At 38.8% G+C, this 20,279-nt stretch overlaps 1 protein-coding gene across 1 annotated transcript in view; it reads left to right on the top strand.

The window, feature by feature from the left end:
* The window catches only part of pappab (pregnancy-associated plasma protein A, pappalysin 1b), a 68,021-nt gene that overhangs the window by 26,413 nt on the left and 21,329 nt on the right, over positions 1-20,279 (top strand). The window contains exons 8-14 of the mRNA XM_056745980.1: positions 5,429-5,557; positions 6,103-6,194; positions 8,278-8,474; positions 12,657-12,764; positions 12,996-13,131; positions 13,714-13,927; positions 14,450-14,618. Of these exons, the coding sequence (XP_056601958.1) occupies positions 5,429-5,557; positions 6,103-6,194; positions 8,278-8,474; positions 12,657-12,764; positions 12,996-13,131; positions 13,714-13,927; positions 14,450-14,618 (1,045 nt within the window). The remainder of the gene's footprint in view (positions 1-5,428; positions 5,558-6,102; positions 6,195-8,277; positions 8,475-12,656; positions 12,765-12,995; positions 13,132-13,713; positions 13,928-14,449; positions 14,619-20,279) is intronic.

The raw sequence follows: 20,279 nt of genomic DNA, 5'->3' as shown, positions 1-20,279 counted from the left end.
CAGGCATTGTCTCAGTTTCCTTTTGTGTGCAATATGGGTCGGGCTTTTGTCTCCACAGCTTCTGAATGGTGGGCCCTCCAAGAGCGTGCGGCTACACCTCAGTCGGCAGGCTGCCAAACTTTGTGCATTAGCTTTCACGAAATAAATTGACTGTAGATATAAACAGGGCCCCATGTGTGAACCCACTGAACTCCTCTGTCCTCACACTGGCCTGTGGAGGAAGTCTTTTTTTGTTTCCGAGTTGTTGGCGAGATGTTGGAAAGTACAGTAGATACAGTGAGAGCTGCTGTAGCCATATGTTATTGCCATGCACAGAGCCGTTCAAGAATGAATGTGCAGGTTTAAAAAAGTCCTGCAATTCATCTCTTTTAGAATGAAAAAGAGTCCAAACAGGATTAAAAGAAAGTGCTAATTAGCAGACAAATCCAAACATACATTAAAGCCGTGTTTAGTTTGTAGTAGTGCCGTCCAAGTTGTGTTAGAGGGGTGTCGAGATTCATCCACTAACAGCTTCATCTGCTCAGATAGATTGTGTGGTTTTAAATTGAAAAGGTTTGCTTTATACGTTTAAGCTGCACAGCTGCGTGAGAAAACGTGTCGGTGTTTAAACGGGCCCATACTGTTCTTGGACCAGCCCTTGCTTTGACCAACAGTTTTAAACAAGTTTTAAATGGCAAAATTGCTACAGTATGAGGAGTACAGGAGAACCTAAACTTTACTAAATATCTTAAATATTTTTAGGTAATTTTACTGTTGCACTTTGCTTGTTTTTGTGAGCGTTAATATTTTTTGCCATTGCAATTTCTATCAAACTAATAAATATTTTATTGTTTTGTTTTATTATTTCTTTCTTTATTTTATTTTATTTAAATACTTTATTTTATTTTTCATTTTATTTAAATATTTTATTTTTTCAGGTTGATGTTATGTTATGTTTTTTTAGGGCTGTCAAACGATTAATCGCAATTAATCGTATCCAGAAAAAATGCCTGTGTTTACGTTATAGAGATCAATGTACTGTGCATATTAAATTTGTATTTATAAATACAAACCCATATACATGAATACATATTTAGGAAATATTTACATGTATTTATTTATATTTATAAATAATGTAAATAATATATAAATGTTTATTGTTTTTAGATTTTTTTAAATATATGCAAGTATGTGTACGTGTTAATAAACACAAAATTAATATGCACAGTACACAGATATATATTATGTAAACACAAACTTTTATTCTGGATGTGATTAATCGCGATTAAAAATTTGACAGCCCAAGTATTTTTAATAATTATCTTTTAGTATCCGTAAAATGTTTATTGATCAACTTGCATCATTTTATATTTGATATGTATATTTTTTGGCAGATACATAAAATAAACAGCAAAAATATATTTATCCTGTTTGAAACCTACTGGTTAACACACCATTTAGCCCAGGTTAACTGTATTCCAGCGGCATGTTTCTCTTTATTTCACACGGCGTATTGCGAGCAGCACTTGATGTATCGGGTTGAGTTGCGGTCGGACCAAACATCTGTGGTTTAGTCGATTATACGAGGTCGTGTTGTTGTGTTTCGTCATTTGCTTGATGACATGAACTCTGATTTTGATTTCAAACGACAATTTATTTCCACTCGTTTGATGTAATGAAGCTTTCAGGTCTGCTGTCGTCTTTCTCCTCTTAAACGCTTGGAGCAGACGGCAGCTGCAAAGTGGAGATGCATTTCTTTGATTTCTTTTAAAGGTATTCACAAAATACTATAATAAGACTTTTCCAGCATCTGGTGTGAAAGAGAGGTCTGATACCAGACGACTGTAGAGCTCAGTCACATACAGAAAAGGTTTGTGTACTTCTTTCCTCTGGATTGTTTGTTTTTAAGTCCAGCTGGGTTGAAGATCACACAACATTGCACAGACCACATTGAACTTATTTTCTATTATTTTGCCCAATAATGGAATTCAACTTCTCACACTATATATCATTAAAAATGTGTTTAGATTTGATATGCGAGCAAAAGAAATGGATCTGAGAATTTTTTAATAAATTCTCTAGAATCATAAAATTTAAATTGCCCATTTAGAAATGTTAAAAATTGGGGGCAGGGACGTGTTTCCCTGGAATTTGGGTACCAGTGAGGTAGAGTCATCTGTTTTTAATCTTGCACAGACCTGACTAGAAGGGTCAGATGGAGGTAGGAAAACTCTAGTGTTTTTAGGGAATGTGGGAAGGAAACGTAAATTGCAACAGAAGCTCGTGATAAAGCCCTGCGAGCGTTGACGGAAACAAACCGATTTAGCAAAACTGGTCTGCGGTTTTGGCTGCTTTAGTGTCTGACTACCTTCTTGTTTCGTTGCCAAGCTTTTTCCTGTACCCTGTCACTGTCGTCGCTCTCACCATATTGGTTTCATGAGCTAATAAGAGTGAAAGGCCGATGGCGGTAGCGTTTTCCCACAGTATAGGCTACCGCGGGGTATCCCACTCTGGAAAAGCGATGATGTCATGAGCTACCACAAATTCCAACACGGAGGCTTGAATAATATTGTTATCGTCTCAAAAACCAAACACAGGAAGGTGGTCTGACAGATGTCAGTGTGTGCGTTCGGCATACATGTTCCTTCTTTCTCTCTGCTTATAGTTTTCCTAGAATTGTTGTGCGTGTGACCATGACTATTCATTTAAAAGTCTTCTTAATTTCCTGCGTTTTACTGTGCGTGCTTACTTTGTCAGGTCAAAGTATCTTATTATGTGGGGACGTTTACAGCCCGTCTGGTTTCATGTTTTCGTTAATTGTTAGTATTGAGGTTAATGTGTTAGTGTTGAGGGTTAATGGGTGTCCAATGTAAAATAATTCATTTAAAGGGACTGACATCCATTTGTGGCTATTTAAACTTGTGTGTTGCAAAAATTTCTTGAACATTTGATCTGTAGTTTTCGGGACAGGTTTATTAGGAAAAGAAAACATTCAGTGATTAAATAAATCAAACACTTAAAAAAAAAAAGCGGTAAATAAATGGTAGGCTCATTTCCGGCAACTGGGACGCCCTATAAATATTTAAAATAAGTATAAAATTACACATTTTTTATGTTATTTTACACCCAACTTGTAAAAAATTTTGTGCACACTTTTTTTTGTTACTTTTTCAAGTTTTTCGAGTCAAATTGTTCTCACTTTACCAGGAACATGAATTTGAGTCAAGAGGTTGATAATTCAAAGTGAAAGAACTAAAGAAAGGACATCTCTGAGGAGAAACTTTATTTAAAACATCAAAATTGTATTTGTCCTGGTCAAAGACTTCATAACTCAAAGTTTATTTATAAGAACGATCTCACCGGAGCGTTTTTAGTCATGCTTAAAGCTCCAGTTGCTCAAATAAATGATTAAGATTTCACAAACAAACATCCGTACCACAAATTCGTAATGTGGCCGCAAGACATTGATGGCTAAATTGATACTTGCTCGACTCAACAGGCAAAATATTCCTTCCTCTCTGTGTAAGCGCAGCCAACGGTCCACCTCAGGAGTCACTGTGGCTGTTAAGGATAGCAGCAGTACTCTTTTAGCTGTGCTGTGCCTCTCCACAACAAACATGTCTTAGAAAAACACAGCCACAAGACCACATCGCGGGCCAACGACTTCCAGCTTTTGCCTTCGGGGTTGGCTCAGACTCCGGCGAAGCAGAGCTCTGCAGTTCTCACACAACTGCGGCTTCCCATATTCAACTGTTTGGGAAGTCTGGAGCTGGAGAACTCCGCCGGGTTTGGAATTTCGCGCCGTAGCTAATCGAGACGAATGTACCTGAACCAGCTATGAGGCTTTCTGCAAGCTGTAAGAACTATTCCTTCAGGCAGAAAGTCACAGCTGTGGAAAGGATCTGAAGAGCATGTGCCGACAGAGGTTTAAGGGCTGAGAACTTATTCAGATGTTTTTGTTAACCACAGCTCTGTAAGTAGTGGGGATGATAGTAGGAAGAGGTTATTTATATAGATGGAGAACAATTCTGAAGCCATAGAGAAGCTTTTTGTAAAGTTATTATTGGCTAGTCTAAATATCGATCTTCTATTGGTCAGGCGTCATCACGGAATAGGAATTTTCAAGGTCAGAGGTTACTAAACCTGAACTTTGGAACGCATTGAATAACAATTGTTTTTCGATTCAAAAACGAAAAATATAATTTGATGATAGCTAAATATGTATCTTGTATATTTTCCCTGTCCTTTTGAAACCTCGTATGTCCAAATCGCTGTTTTTCAGGAAATACTTTATATTGGTTAGATATTGGCATAACCCTGTGACAAACATAAAGGGTGACTTATAATAACGATTTATGGAAAAAATATGAATAATAATAATAATATGTATGTATCTTATGACCACAAGATAAATTGTATAAAAGTACAGTAAATAGCAAAACATTTTTTATTGATTACTTCTTTAAGGACTACTAACATCCACAGAGATACCGGCATACAACCCCCCTCCCTGCATGCCAGTTGATCTTGTGTACCCTCCAGACTCCATCACTGTTCATTCTTAGTTGAAGATTAATGAAAAGATGGGGTGTCTTGTGCTGTCCGGGTGGTCCGCATGGCAGTGTTGAACTAGGAACTGGTGCTAGAACTGATCCTAGAACTGTACTTTTCACATTTTCAGCTGAGTCTTGAGCTTTATGTACCTGAAGCGTTGTATTACAGTCATGACAAATGCTGGAAACACATAGCCTGTGCAGCACATTTTGTACTCTATGTAGGGTCACGTTACAGTAGGGACCCTTTGTTGGCATCTGAGTGCTAATGCATTTTGTTTTGCACAACAAAACTTGAAAGCAAAGGGTAAAACCTAGCACCACGTGTAATGACAAACTGTAAAAGTGTCGCCTAAACTTTCATCATAACACAATTTTCAGTCTGGTAGCTGTTAAATTTTATCCACCACTAACAACTATGAAGTGATATATAGTACTGGAGTAGAATAGCTTGGAATGGTCTATAAACCTATGTATATCTTACATAGTCAGAGTATAAATTACGTTATACATTGATTTTAAATGAAATAGACAAAATATAGAGAACCTTTGCACATTTACTCGTATTTTAGGTCCAGGACACAAACCAGATAAATGTCAGAGAGGTCAATATCAATTGTTAATTTTGGATTATTAATATCTGTGTAGCATCTGGCATTCTTATAAACTAAAGACGATCGTGCAGATTTAAAGATATAGTCAAAAATAACATCATGTGTTCACCCTCATGTTGTTCGAAACCTGTTCTGTGAATCACAAAAGAGATATTTTGAGAAATGTCCCAGCGGTTCTTTGTCCATACAATGGAAGCCAATGGGGTCTAGTGTTGTTAGGTTACAGATGTTCTTCAAAATATCTTCTTGAACTATGTTAACTCTCCCATGTTTGTGTTGCAGGGATGTAAAGCCTGATGAGACATACACCTACCACATTCTGACAGTGTCAAGACAAGCAGAGAGCGAACCATCTCCTCCTCTCTCACACCAGTTGGGTTCACCTTACTGTGGGGATGGACTCATCCAAAAGTAAGACGACGATTTATACAGCATTCATATCATAATGACATGTTTTTTGTGTGCAGTTATGTACTGATCTTTGTCTTGTCTATCATTAATATGTTTACATTCTTATCCAATTAAATAAATATTATACTTACATTTTCAGTAAGCGTTTTTTTCTTCCCATCAGCGGATTTTTTACCTGTTTATTTGTTTGTTTGTTTGTTTCCTATATGTAACCAGGAAGAGACTCAATGAGATTAAAAATCTTTTTTTCAAGAGTGTCCTGGCCAATACAGGCAGCAGTACAACCAAACACACATACAGACATAAAATACACTAAAATAATAATAACATAAAACAACATAAAAAGCAATCCTTTAAAGTCAACCATAATCCATAACACATCAAGCAAAACTTCTTCAGACAGATATGGGTGCCTCAGTTAACATCCTCTTAAAAGCTTCCGATGAGACCAGTTTATTAAGTTTCACTTGCTATAATTAATTTGATATATTTATTAATCATCCTACTTTTCCAAAACTCCTGACGTTGTCCTTAATGCCTTTCAGATATCTCGGAGAACAATGTGATGACATGAACTTCGACAACGGAGACGGCTGCTCGAACCAGTGCAGGAAAGAGCCATTGTTCAATTGCGTCGGTACGTGTCCATCACCTCCGATAGAAATATTCCTGTGAATTAAACAGAAACACACTTTCAGCTAGAAAGTACAGCAGCAGATTGATGTTGTGCTTCAGTCGCATTCAGCAGAATGGCTCATTACGTCTGTGTTCTATTGATGTCTGGCCATCAATTTCACGGTGTGGGCCTGTCATCAGCGTTACACAGTGTCCTACAATGACGAAGTCTGAAGAGCCGGGAAAGTTCTGTTGAACTATCTCTTTATTGTCCAAAACTTGCTAGGCGCTTGTGATGTTAATGGAGTGCTTTAAGTTGCGAGCTAATCGGTTCTGTCAAAACAACCGGCCGCATAATTGGAGCCTCTCACAGGCGTTTAAGTCCCCTCACAAAAGACTTTACTCTTTGCTGTAGAGCTTTAAAATCGGCCTAACGAGCGCTAGCGGGTCTTTGTCGCGCCTCTTCCTGTTAGCGATAATGCACCAATCACCTTTTATTCGCAACGTGTGGACGGAAAGCGGGAGCCGAGTAAAAAGACGAGGGGAAAAGAGAGGGAGACCGAAGAGAACAGATAAGAAGGCCTTTTGAAGTTGGTGCACATTCATCCGCTCTGACCTCTAGAACACCTCTGGAAGTCCGACGTCGCCCCGGCTTAATTGGCAGGTCCTCTTTTCTTTTTTTTTTGTAGTAGGTTCAATGAGTTTATCCTTCCCTGCTTTGGAAATAGCGTCCAGCGATAGTTAGCACATTCCGCTTGGATGTCTGCGCTCCCAGTGTGGCTTTCAAATTCAATCTTTTTTAGCCTAAAACAGCAGAGCGTTTGACAATAATAAAAGATGTTTCACCTCATCGTGGTGCTTTTTTTGTACGACTTGCATTTATGTTGAACGAGTCCCAAGGCAAGCCACTGATCAAGGGGATCCAAGATCACCGATTGCATCACCCCCCGATATTTTCCAGCGCACCGTTTTAATCGTATCACGAGAAGTGGACGGAGAAATTCGATGTTTATAAAAGCAGCGTGTTTTTAGTACAGGAAGTGATACGACAAGGTGCAGCCTTGATCCTGCTGCCCTTCGCGCACGGCGGCTTCCTGTGGAGCTCGAGGATGGCTTTGATTTTATATAGGCACCACATGCAGATATTATTGAAAAACTGTCCGAAATAAAAAGAATAAGTGCATGTCTCGCAAATATGTTTCCTGTTAGCATTGATTGGCACCCTGTTGATAAAAAGGACAGTCTGTACAGGTGACAGTCAAACACGTTTTTTCCGTATTGTCAGCTACACGTGGCTGTTTTGCTGACACCTCAGAGTCCCGGCGGAGACAGGAAGGGGACACATCAGGACATAAAATTAAGAACCTTCCTTTAAACCCCTCATTAAAAAGAAGATGGAGGCAAAAAGCCTTTTTAGCTGTCAATGGCAGGATGAGTTGAATTCAGATGATCGGTTTACGGTCTTGTAAACCGTCATGTGTCTGTGGTGCTGATGTGATCAATCTTTCATCATGGATGAGGATTTATGACTGTCCTTATATGATGCCAGTAAAAACTGAGTAAAAATAGACCCTACGATAATGCTGTCAAGCGGTGAGATGTGAAACAATAACTTTTATGACACAAAATAGAATGTACTGTACTCAACTAAATTAAAGCAAATGATTAAAAAGTGTTTTTAAGTTTAACAAATGGTTGTCAATAAAAAAATCCATGTTATCTATAGTTTATGAGATTCATTTTATAGATGCAGTCCACACCATGCATTTTCTCTGTAAAACAGGTGCCATAGAAGATACATTTTTGGCTAAATGCTTCCATAAAGCACCTTTTTACATGAAAACAAACTTTGAAAAAATGTTCTTTGAAGTAAAAAAAGGTTCTCTATAGATTATAAAAAAGAAGGAAATTGTTCTTATTATATCCATGGGTAACCACAAATGCTTCTTCTATGGCATCTCACCTTTTGTGCATTTTTAAAAAGCACTCCACTTATGTTTAAGATATGAATTGTCCGGTTTCTCCCAGCACAAAAGCATTTGAAATATTTCAGTAGCTCAGTGTTTGAACTTCTCAAATCTCATCTCTGTCTCCCTCCTCTGAAGATGAGCCCAGCTTATGTTACTTTTACGACGGTGATGGTGTGTGCGAGGATTTTGAGAGGGAAACGAGTGTACGGGACTGTGGGCTTTATACGCCGAGCGGCTTCCTGGATCAGTGGGCTACAGAGGTGGAGGTGTCCGGTGAGGAGAAGGTCCACTGTCCTGCAGAGGTGGCGGTTGGATATCCTGCAGTGACAAAGGTGAGATCACATGCACGTGTCTGTTCATAAGCATACCTGAACGTTTGCACATACAGCCTCAGTGTTGGTTTGGCAAATTTAAAAAATACAATAATACATGGATGTTTAAGAGAAAACGTCTGACACTCGCTGATGTAAGCAAAGTAAAGACATGCTAAATAATATTTATAGAGGACGGCTAATGTTTTTCTCCAGAACTCTGTGACTTATGTAATATTTCTTGCATCAAGCCATCAAAACTAAATTATGATCAAAAACGATACATATTAAATGAAATATTACATTTTATATTATACTGTATAATATATTGGCTCACTATGCTTTTGATTTCATTGATGACTTCATTGGATTTCTTGAAGCTGTCAGTCGAATTCCTCTTTCTTTTGTGTTTTCTCTCGCTTTTATTTTTTAATTTTTGTGTTTTTTTGGGGGGGCAATGAATCACACTAAAAATGTGTAAGTATGAGTTTGTATCCAGTTTAGCCCTTTTTTTGCAAAATTGGGGCTTTTCAATGATGAATCTTGATTAATCGCATCCAGAAAAAAAGTTTTATATTACTTTTATATAAAAGTATATATAAACAAAAACACACATATGTATACATTTAGATATAATTTAATTGATATATTAACATGAATTAATATTTTCTTAAATATATACAAGTGTGTGTATGTATTTATAAATACAAAAATAATATGCACAGTGCGCAGACAAATATTATTATTAAACAGAAACTTTTATTCTGGACGCGATTAATCGTTGAACAGCCCTATGCAAAATGTTTACAGGCTCAAAATTGCAACCTGGCATGTTGAAGTGTTAAACAAATACTGACACTAAATTATTTGCATTTATTATTATATTTGTATTATGAGTATTAACACAATAGTAATAATCACATGTATTAATATCACGATTATTGACAATACTGCTCCATTTTGACACCCCTATATTGTGTGTATACATTTAGTCAAACTAATAAAAAAAAATTCAAGATCTCTTTTGCCCCTGAGTGGCACTTTTGGCTCACAGAGAAGTCTCCGATGTGAAATCTCACTGTTATCTCAACTATTAAACGGGACCGAGTCGCTCAGTTTTTCGCATCAGATGCCTGAGACATGTTCAGCGCGTTCCGTCCATGACAGATTTGAGGCATTGCCCCCACCATTCACACATGGAAACAGTAAAGAATTGGCTCTTTCTGAGAAACATTAAAAAAAACATGTTGTTTTACTCCCTGGATATTTCAACATGATACATTTGTAATTTTACAGTTTTACTGGCCCCCGCTCCTCCTCCTCTCCCCCGTTCTGTGATGTTTGTGGAGCGCGAGTCTCCTGTGCCCAAAATTGTGAACGCTCCTGAATTAATCATGTCCCAGAACTATTCCTATCACGCTGTGCGCAACCTAAGGATTTATGGCACTGAGGAATGGCCATTTTTCACAGTTGAGCCTAAACCTCATTGTTGCTAGAAAACGTGAATTGTGGGTTGCAATGGGAAACATCGGCACGTAGGTTATGATGACTTTGAATAGTTACTCGCTGCGATCGCCGATATGCCTTAACGTGGAAATCGTTTTACTTTCGCGTTCTGATCTTTTATTTTACAAGAATGTAAATCTGGGCCCTGCGTTTTTCTCCAGTCTTTGGATTGGAAACAGATTTGGGGCTTAAGTGAAACCATTTGCGATCAATGTTGGCGCTTTATCGGATTGACTATTGCCGCCTTCGGCTATCGCATGGCATTGAGGTGCAGAACTGACCGTCCGGGCTCATGCACAGTAGTGCGTTCAAATCGATGATGTCACTGAGGTTACTGTGGCATTCTGGGGGATGGGGGGTTATCTCAGATGATGGCAGAAAGCGATGTTTTTAATCTCCTCTCTTGTCTGACTCTAGTTCTCTCATTCTCACTCCTAAGCATTACATCAGAATTCTCTAGCTTTGCGGCTAATTTTGTAACCGTTTCATTCAAATTTTATAAGGCATTTAGAGATGAAAAAGATGTTATGAATCCCCGTAGCAGCAGTCAGCTCTCTCTCCCTGCGGGGAAGTCTTGGAGTAGTGAATGAAGTGAATTGCCTGTCTCTGAATCTAAATCATGTAATATTACATCACCGCTAGATCTATGAAATGCGGGATGATTCCTCGTTTTTCTCCTCTTCCAAACAAAGATAAATGCTAGTTTCTGTCCAGAAATATTATTTACATACTAAGACCAGCAACAATGTTTTATGAGTTAAGTAAATGAATCAACTGGATTGTTTTAAAGGGATGGTTCACCCAAAAATGAAAATTCTTTCATCATTTATTCACCCTCATGTCGTCTTATGCGGGACACAAAAGAACATACTTTGAAGAATGTTGGTAACCAAACAACATTGGACCCCATTGACATCCTTTGTACAGTCACAAAATATCTTCTTTTTTATTCCACAGAAGAAATATACGGAATGACATGAGGGTGGTTAAATAAAAGAATTTCACATTTTTGAGGAACTGTCTCTTTAAAGCTCTATAGAGACAAAAGCTAAACTCAATCATCAGCATGAATAGTTCACCCCAAGATCAAAATTCTGTCATCATTTACTCACATTTTGTCATTTTAAACCTCTATGACTTTCTTTCTTCTGCAAAGCACAAAAGTAGCTATTTTGAAGAAACCAACGGTTGCTCCCCATTCACTTCTATTGTGTGCACACAAAACCAATGCAAGTCAATGGGGACCAATTGTTTTCTGTTACCAACATTCTTCAAAATATCTTCTTTTGTGTCCTGCCAAAGAAAGAAAGTTAAACAGGTTTGAAATGTCAAGAGGATGAGTAAATGATGACAGAATTTTCATTTTGGGGTGAACTACTCCTTTAATTCAAGAGGGGAGATTGGGCAGATATTATTAACAGATACAGCAAATGTATGTTCTCATCAGTGCTTGTTTTTATGATGTATTTAATTGACATCATTTGTAGTCAGTGCATGAAGAAGTTGAAACTCTGGAGGTTAAACCATGATTTAAGTGTCTCGAGCAGAAATAGGGTCAATATAAAGGCCAGACAGCTGCAAGCACACCTGCACCGCTGACCGAGCAGAAAACTGCGTGCTCCCTCCTAAATAAGTGACGTGCAGAGGTGGCTCATAGCCTAACCGTTTCCATCACTGCCCCGAGCTGTTGTCACGCACACACAAACACATCATTAGTGTCGTTCATCCTGTTAGGTAACATGCAGCTCTGCAGTGTCACCTAGCGTTGCAACATCGTCACCCCACAGCCGGGTTCAGGAGGTTCAAAGCGAGGGCCCCTGTCAGATCACTCCGCGGCGTAATGAAATACACTGCATGCGAATCGCATTGAATCAAGTTTGGGAGACTTGGACTCGGAGTTAGATGTCCAATTAAATTAAAAGGAGTCTAGGAAGGCATTTAGGTCAGCAATTTTTTCAAATGAGCCATTAAAAAAAAGCTTTTAGATGAAGACAGTTTTTTCTTCTAAATATGGACTTTAAGTTTAGCAGAAAAAGATGTTTCATTGAAAAGTATCGAGTGTCTATTTGCTGTAGTCTTTCCCACATGATTAAGGTACTGAAAGAATAATTGTCATTTTGAGCTTTTTCTTCGGCGAGATGAGTTCAGAAAAATACACCGGCCGCTAGCTTTCATTTCGCTCCAAGCTGACCGTCCCCGAAGGCTTGAGCGATTGCTTGAGTTCACGCTCGCACAGAGAGCCAATCTCTTTCTTTATACGTGTGTAACTCCGAAACAGTGCACTCAACAGTCTCCAGAGGACGGGCCAGTTCTGATCCCGCTGCGGTTTGCTCTCGAGAAGAGAGTAGGTCGGTTCCCCTGCTCGGCCGGATTCCGCTGGCTTTCAGGCTGATCTGGAGTGGCACTTTAACCCGGCCACTTGGAGGCTAATTTTGAGCTTTCAGATGGTCTAAATTACCTTTTGATAGCGGATTGCACATTGGCAACCTCGTTATTACTTTCTTTTAGTGCCTTTAGTTGTTTATAATCCATTTGAAGGATTTGCTGTTATACCGGTTTCCATCAGAAGAGTTTTATGTTTGTTCAGCAAACCATTGGCCATATTTAGCCGTTTTGCTCCAGTCACATTTAATTCTGATGTTTTCAAACTGTCTGAAGTTATTAAAATGGTCTTATTGTTTGTGTATGTTCACTCAGAGCTGTCAATCGAAGGTGTTTGATCTGTCGCACGGAGTGTCTCAGTACGCTTGGTTTCCTTGCGAGGAGTCTCAACATGACAGCTGGTCTACACATTTTTGGCTAAAGGTAAGAAATGGTCACGTCATGTTTGGGACTGGGTTTGATACTGTTATGTTACAGTATATTCATGTGATTCTGGTTTAGATATGTGATCGGAGATGTATATTTATTGCACACAAGTAAATTGTTGGAAAACATCACATGGTTAAATGTTTGGGTTTGCTGCTTGGTAAAGTCTAAGTCACAGCTTATGTGCTAAAACTAAATGTCACTGAAATTGTTTTTGTTTCTTACAAGGCCTATTACGCCCATCCTATGGTAGCTGCTGCTGTCATCATCCACCTGGCTGCTGATGGGACGGCTGACATCGACCAGAGACAGCACAACATCACCGTTCAGCTGGTGGACACCAAAGAGCAAACCCACTCTCTCGGTTAGTCTGAACCCATCCCGCTGATGCAATTTTGCTATTTTTAATGTTCCTTTAAAAAATTGGAATAGGCTGTTTTGTGTATATTGATGTTGATCTCAAGCAGAGATGCCCCAATCTTTTCCGATGAAAGGCCAAAAATGAAACCGTTTGCTGAAAGCAAATGTTAAATTACATTGAACCGTACTATATTGTGGGTTATAGATCTCTTCATTATTACCTGTTCATGGTGTCACTAAGCACACTGTACTGCACTTTAAAATACAGTAAATCAAATATACACTACAAATATACAAGTGTCAGAAATTCAAGATTCAATTTACATTTAACGCCCCAAAAAAGATTTTTGTTAATGACATTCTTTTTCCTCTTTTAATGGACGACAAGGCGGGCCAAATCAAAGGTGCCTGTGGGCCAACTTTGGTCACCGGGCCCTAGTTTGGGCATCTCTGATTTAAAGGAACAGTCACCCAATATAAAAAAGTAAATAAATAGATTCTAATGCATGAAGCAAATGCAGTACATCGAATCTGTGCTGCTGTTGCCTGCAGTGATTTATGTTGTGTAATGATCGGATGGTTTTAGGGGACTTGAGACTGAGTTGCCGGAACAATCCGCTGGTGATTCCCGTGAATCACGACCTGAGCTCGGCCTTCTACCGCACCAAGGCCATTATAGTGAGCTTCGGCTCTCCTCTGGTGGCCATCTCAGGTGTGGGCTTGCGCTCCTTCCAGTATTTTGACCCCATCACTATCAGCGGCTGTCAGAGCAATGAAATCTACAACCCCATGGGCCAAAGGTGAGAAGATAAATCTACAACTCGCGTCAGTGTACAGACCTGAATGTCAGTCCTGATATCATAAAAATTTGACTTTTTCAAGTCATCTCATATCTCATGTAAGTGATATACATATATTTCTGAAACCTATTATTCATTTAGGTGAAAAAATGATTTGCTTTTTTTTTTAAATCTTTACTTTATTATGCATAAAAATCATGCAAGATTTTCCAAACTGCCCTGTGTCTGCCATTGGTCAGCCAAATAAAAAATCCCACCCCGAACTCACTCCATTCGTTGAGCCAACTTTGCTGGCATACTTTTCCCTGCATATTAAAATGGTATAGAAGAAAGTGCTTAAATACATATAATTTACATACTTAAATGCCTTAATATCAATTCCAATCTCAAGAGTGTTGTTTGTAATAAAATCCTCATGATACATTGATTTAGCGCTTTAAAATGATTGTAATATGAACGTTTGTGCAGTTGTCAGGATGTGGTAACAGAACTATAACCTTTGAAAATGTCACAATCCCTCAGTTGCGTCCATTACTCGTGCGATGCCATAGAATGTCAAAAGCCAACGGTCACCAACGCAGAGATGAAGTGCAACAGTCCGGGATACTTCAACGGAGCACGCTGCAGCATCACCTGCAACCGAGGATACGCGCTGAAGATCCACAGAGACGATGACATCATCAAAACACAGGTAGCCACTCGCATACCCATTGAGAAGGAGAGTTGCGTCAACTCTGTTGATTCCAATGGAACCGTTTTTTCACAGAAATGGCGGTTCATGGAGGCTCAAGTAACACATGGAGCTGCGGCTAAAAAGACCAATTGTGACAAACATTTAATCCATTTAAAGATGTGAGTCAGTTAACGAATAAGAAAATGAAGGAAATTTAAAGAGAAAAAGGCTCAATGATTTTGAACTTCCATTGTCGCAACTCTCTCTCAACAGCTTTGGCCACTCGTTCATTCACTACTTTTTTAATGCGTATCAGTCGCTGATGTTACTCTGTGTGTTCGCGCTTGCTGTCCGTGTGGGTTTATTTCCAGCAATAAAATCAGCGTTTTATTGCGTTTTCGTAGAGAAGAGCGAAATCACACACAGTAAGCACACATTGGCCTATATTAGATGAAACACTAGTGATGGACTCATGCCCTGACCACATATGGAGCAAGTAGCGCTAAAGATTTATGGCTCGCATAGGGTTTGTTAGACGGTAAGTGAACAGTCACAATAGCTGGTGCTCAGGCCAGCGGTCTGTCCTGGAACGTCCCATGTGGCTCAAATTAAAGGACAAGCTGAAGATTTTTCATACACACACTCGCGCCCTGCCCTTGGACTGGAAGTTTTTCTGTTGTTTTTATTGTAATAGCTAGAAAAACAGTTCAGAATAACAAACTCAACAGTCATTTGTGAGTGACGGAAAGGAAGTTCCAGCCTCCGGAAATCACCGTCTGGGAAACATGAATATACAGATAGTTTTTCTCAGTGCATGGCATGAAACAAGCAAGGTTTTGACATACTGTTTATTTAGTCACATTGGTTGGAAAACTATGTCTAAATAGCGCTTTTTAGTAAATGAACAATTTCCCCGTAAAACTATAAAACCTTACACATAGCAAGCGTTCTTGTGTTGACTCATTTTGTTATGTGTGTTTATTTAACCAATGACTCTTGTTCGGTCATGTATTATTTACACATTGGCTTTACTGATTTATGCCACGGTCACACTAGACTTTTCGTTCCATTGACTTTCATTCATATGCATGCGAATGCGTCAGACCAGCAACTCAAGCCCCGTCCAAAGATATTTCTCTACATTGCAAAGTTCACGTTTGGTGAACTCTGACCTGCGAATTTGCGTCACGTGAATGCGTGACACCAATAGATGATCAAAACTTCACAAACTTCTGTCCTTAAAATTTTTTTAAAGATGGAGGAATCGCTCCCGACCATTTTTGCAGCAACTCCCAAACAAATTTCGCATGGTGAGATCGCACCTCCACGTGGGTGTCTATATCGGGACAGAATTTGGGGGAAATTGCCACCAAATGGTTTAAATGTATTTGAAATTGGAATTTTGTTACACACATTATCACATTAGTCATAAGGGATTATTGTAATACATTTATCAAATTGCCTTAAAAGTATAGTTCACCCCCCAAAAATCATTCATTCATTCATTTATTCACCCATGTGTCGTTTAAAACCTGTAAAATATCTTCGTTCCGTGGAACACAAAAGAAAATATTTTAAGAAACTTCTTGGTGGTTTTGTGTCCATACAATGAAATTCAATGGGGTGCAGTGTTGTCTGGTTACTGACGTTCTTCAAAATATCTTCTTTTGTTTTCTGAAAAAAAAAAAAAGGTAAACTATCTCATTGTTTCAAAAAGGAATAATACAGACTATTTGATCTTATTTTTTATCGAAAAATATACCCCAATAAAAGTATACATGACCCTTGAAAATCAAATCTGAGGCCAAATATTACCCATGTATTCCTACCGTGTGCACATTGGTCCGGTTGTGTCTTAGTGCATGAGTGTGCGTCTCGCACATCTGTTAATTGCGCTCGCATTTTCTGGTTCACTGCTGGCTGAACGTGTCAAGAAAGTGTCTGTGTGTAGTCGCTCAGGATGCAATTTGTTCGAGTCTATTAGACGTCAAAACAGTCCGCGTTCAGCCTCCACCGCACTCCCTGGGGCGTCGTGTAAGAGACGGCCACGGATCAGTGACGCTGTGGATCTGTGGACCTTACTAAGAAACAAGCACAGATTACTGCAACCCTTTGACCCCAAAGCCCCACACAGAAGACCAGCGGCGGTGACATTCATTCACTTGACTGAGCACTTTTGTCTGACAAAGAACGTTTGATGTTCTGGCCCTTCAAAACATCTTTGGTCAGTTTTCCTAGGTCTTTACATTAATGCATCTTTTGGACTATCTAAATTTATGGGATTTCCATGAGGTCGATTTTGCTAATGCCACGCTCTACCGGTTAAGAGACAAGAAAGCTTTCATTTTCTTGGAGATATTGACAAGAAAAGAACAAGGGAATGAAAATAAGTGCAGAAGTAGAAAAAAGTTACAAGGCTAAAGTGTACTTTGTAAGCACATGAGGTCTACTGTATGTTGGGTGGATTCTGTGCCAGCGGCCGCTGTTGACTGAGAAGTTTGGCCCGCGAGTTATTACGCATTTGGAAAGAAAGGCAGCAGACAGCTTTTCTCTGCTTTTGGGAGGGCTCCGCTTATTTAACAGCCGTGCACTTTGGGGTCCCGGCAGGGGGGTTCAGGGGCCGTTGGGGAAATGTCTAGTCCGGTTATGTAAGGTAAGAGTGAAATAAAGAGGATTTTTTTAAGATGGCCTGCAGGAACTGTAGAAGCTGTAGATACAGTACACAGCAGTGCATTGTAAAAGTAAAATGAAACTGTCCGGTGTTCACAAAACATTTTAATGCCTGTAATGTAGTCTGATTATGATAGTCTGAAAAAACATGGACTAAGCAGTATTCAAGCATTAGATTCGTTGTGGTCAGTGTTTAAAGCAGAATGTCTGAAAAATGTTTCAATGTACAACTGTATTAACTTGGTTGTCTTTTCGCCCAAAATAAGCCTGTTGAGGTTTTCTTAGTTTATATTTGTTCATCATATTAAAGGTGCTGTGTTTATTATTAAGAGTTCAAGAGAATAACTATTTTTATACTGTTTTGTTTAACATCTATTTGACAAATTTATTTGGAAAATGGGCATACTATAGTGTATCAAAGGATTTGTTTTTCTTATGTAGAGTATATGCATAGAAACACTTTAAGCTTGTAAAATGTCTATAATTATAATTTTATTAGTTTTTGTTGATTTTGTTCTTTAGGATGACAGCAGTCATTTTACTGTGCCTTGACTCAATCTTTGAGCTAGAGTTGTAAGGTATCGAAATTATAGAAATTTACACATATATATGCAAATACATATATCGGAATAGTATGCAATAACAAGTGATGTACAAATATCAGTATCGTTGTCGGGCCCGATACTAAGCTTATGTACTCTTACTCGTAAAAATGAACCGATACCAAAGACCAATACGATAATTTTTTGTGAAATTTGCTTTGAAAGTTTCTGACAAGCACATAAAATTATTTTTTTAAGGTGGAGATCAATGCCAATCCCAGACGTCTGGAAACCCTATGCAAACCTTTGTGAGGGGCCTCAGTCATAATAGTTAAAATTAGATCAGCATAACTGTAAACTACAAGAAATAATATGATAAATCAATTAACACTTTTAAACGAATTAAAACTGAAAGACGAAAAACCTTAAACTGACAGTAAGAACAATTAAGTATAAATTAAATTCACATTTTGATCTTCATCTTTATAATCCTTTACCACAAGGAACACATGACTGTGGAACCAGCTAGCTTTTTACTAATCAAATGAGTGATAAACAAAAATATAACATGATAAAAAATAGTTTACTCAAGAAAGCTAAGCATTCAAAAACAAAACATATCAATTATTCTGTAAATGTGATGACACGAAAATGACATATTATCACGGGCAACGAAATACAGTGTGCATTATAGTCGAGACTCACATGAACATTGTATAGCTGCTTTTGGGACTAGGTCATTCCCTGTAAATGCTATTGAATTTAGAATATTAATGTATATGTAACTTTGGATACTGTCCCTAAATTCACGACTATCGAATGTCCAGTCAAACTAACTGTTTTGTAAATATGTACTTGCATAATTTAACAAATCTAAATAGGACTTCTTAAATACTTCAAAAACACATGCCTTTTAGTTCTTGTTCTTTTGCTGCACGCTGTTGCCGTTTTTTCCGCTACATACGGATGGCTTTGTTTTGAAGCCATATGTTAGACGCATCTTCACATTATGCGCATGTGATCCCCTGCGCGCACTGTTATTAAATAAAATAAGAATTAAAAGGAAATTTCCAAATGTGCCTGTAAAGTTTGTAACGGAATGCAGAAGGCTGAATCCGCGTCTTGTTTACATTATAGTGTTTTTTATTCGGTACCCAAGAAGGCCCCCTGGTGGTGCAGGGGCCCTACTCAACTTACGTAGTTGCCTATAGGTAGAATCGGCTCTGGGTGGAGTTGCTTGTGATTATGAAGCGATTTTTATTAATCTCACTGTGTTGTGATAAGGTACAGGCATCGGCACAGGCATCGGTATCGGCGATTACCAGAAAAAAATGGTAATCAAACTCATTCTTTAAAAAACCTGAATGATTTTTATGGATAGTCAGCATTTTAGATGGATGCAGATGTGGGAACTCTCTTGCTTTCCCTGAATGTTAAAACATGCATTTTGGTTAAGTAATTTTTCATTTTTAATATAATTTAAATTGATTTTACGAATGTGAAGCCTTATCGCATTGCATATTGCATTTAGCAAGGTATCACATTTTCCTTCAAGATCATGCAGCCTTACTTTGCGGATGTTTTTGTGTATTTGCCAAGTCTCCTTACACTCTTCTCATTGTGAGCTTCCGATTACACTCCAAACACAACTACACAACACAAAATTTTGAACACATCATTAATATAACACTTTATTTAGTTTCGTAATTGTACTTTCTCAAAACTAGGTGTGCGAGGGTGTTGATGTGTACATACACTAATGACTAAACTTAATGAAACTTTATTTGCCTAATGATTGTAAACGTGTACTTGATGTTACCTTCATATCCCCTTTTTACACACTGTTCTAACACACTTGCCGGTTTCAAGGTCTAACCTACAAAGCGTACCCGCGTTCCTGTTAATACGAAAAGCAAATTGACACGTTTCGCTCGCGTGTGCTGGAGAGAACGATGACGCAGTGTGTGGGAGCCGTTGGCCATTTACAGAGGAAAAGTGCTGATCCCAGCACAGTCATTACAGCTTATCAACCATCTCCAGGGAGCTAATAATGTGCGCTCCCAAAGACTCCAGTTGGAGACAAATTAGCCATTTCGACATAAACCTGTTACGGTAACATCATCGAGAGGGTGCCAATACAATCCTCTTTAAAACAGACATAGATCTGCGTTTCTTAGGTTACCAGCCATGTCATGCGTCCAGGTTTCTGATCGGAGGACCGTTTAGGGAGAAGATAACCACGGCAACAAACACCACAGTGTCTTGTCCGTGTGACCGCAGCTTCCTGGCCTTGTTTTTGCCAAGGTGTTATTGAAAGCAGAACATGTCCTAAAATCGCTGTTAGACAAACAACATTTCAACACAGCGGAGGGAAACTGAGACTTTGAGGTTTGCTTGCCCCCCCTGTTTTTCTAGCGCTCATGAGTTTGTGTGCGCGCGGAGAGGAAGGCGGAGCGGGGCCGGGGTG

This window comes from Triplophysa dalaica, chromosome 4 (genome assembly GCF_015846415.1).
Source record: "Triplophysa dalaica isolate WHDGS20190420 chromosome 4, ASM1584641v1, whole genome shotgun sequence".
In the NCBI taxonomy this organism is placed as follows: domain Eukaryota; kingdom Metazoa; phylum Chordata; class Actinopteri; order Cypriniformes; family Nemacheilidae; genus Triplophysa; species Triplophysa dalaica.
The sequence above is the reverse complement of the archived record's forward strand: the minus strand, read 5'-3'. Positions and strand labels throughout refer to the sequence as shown.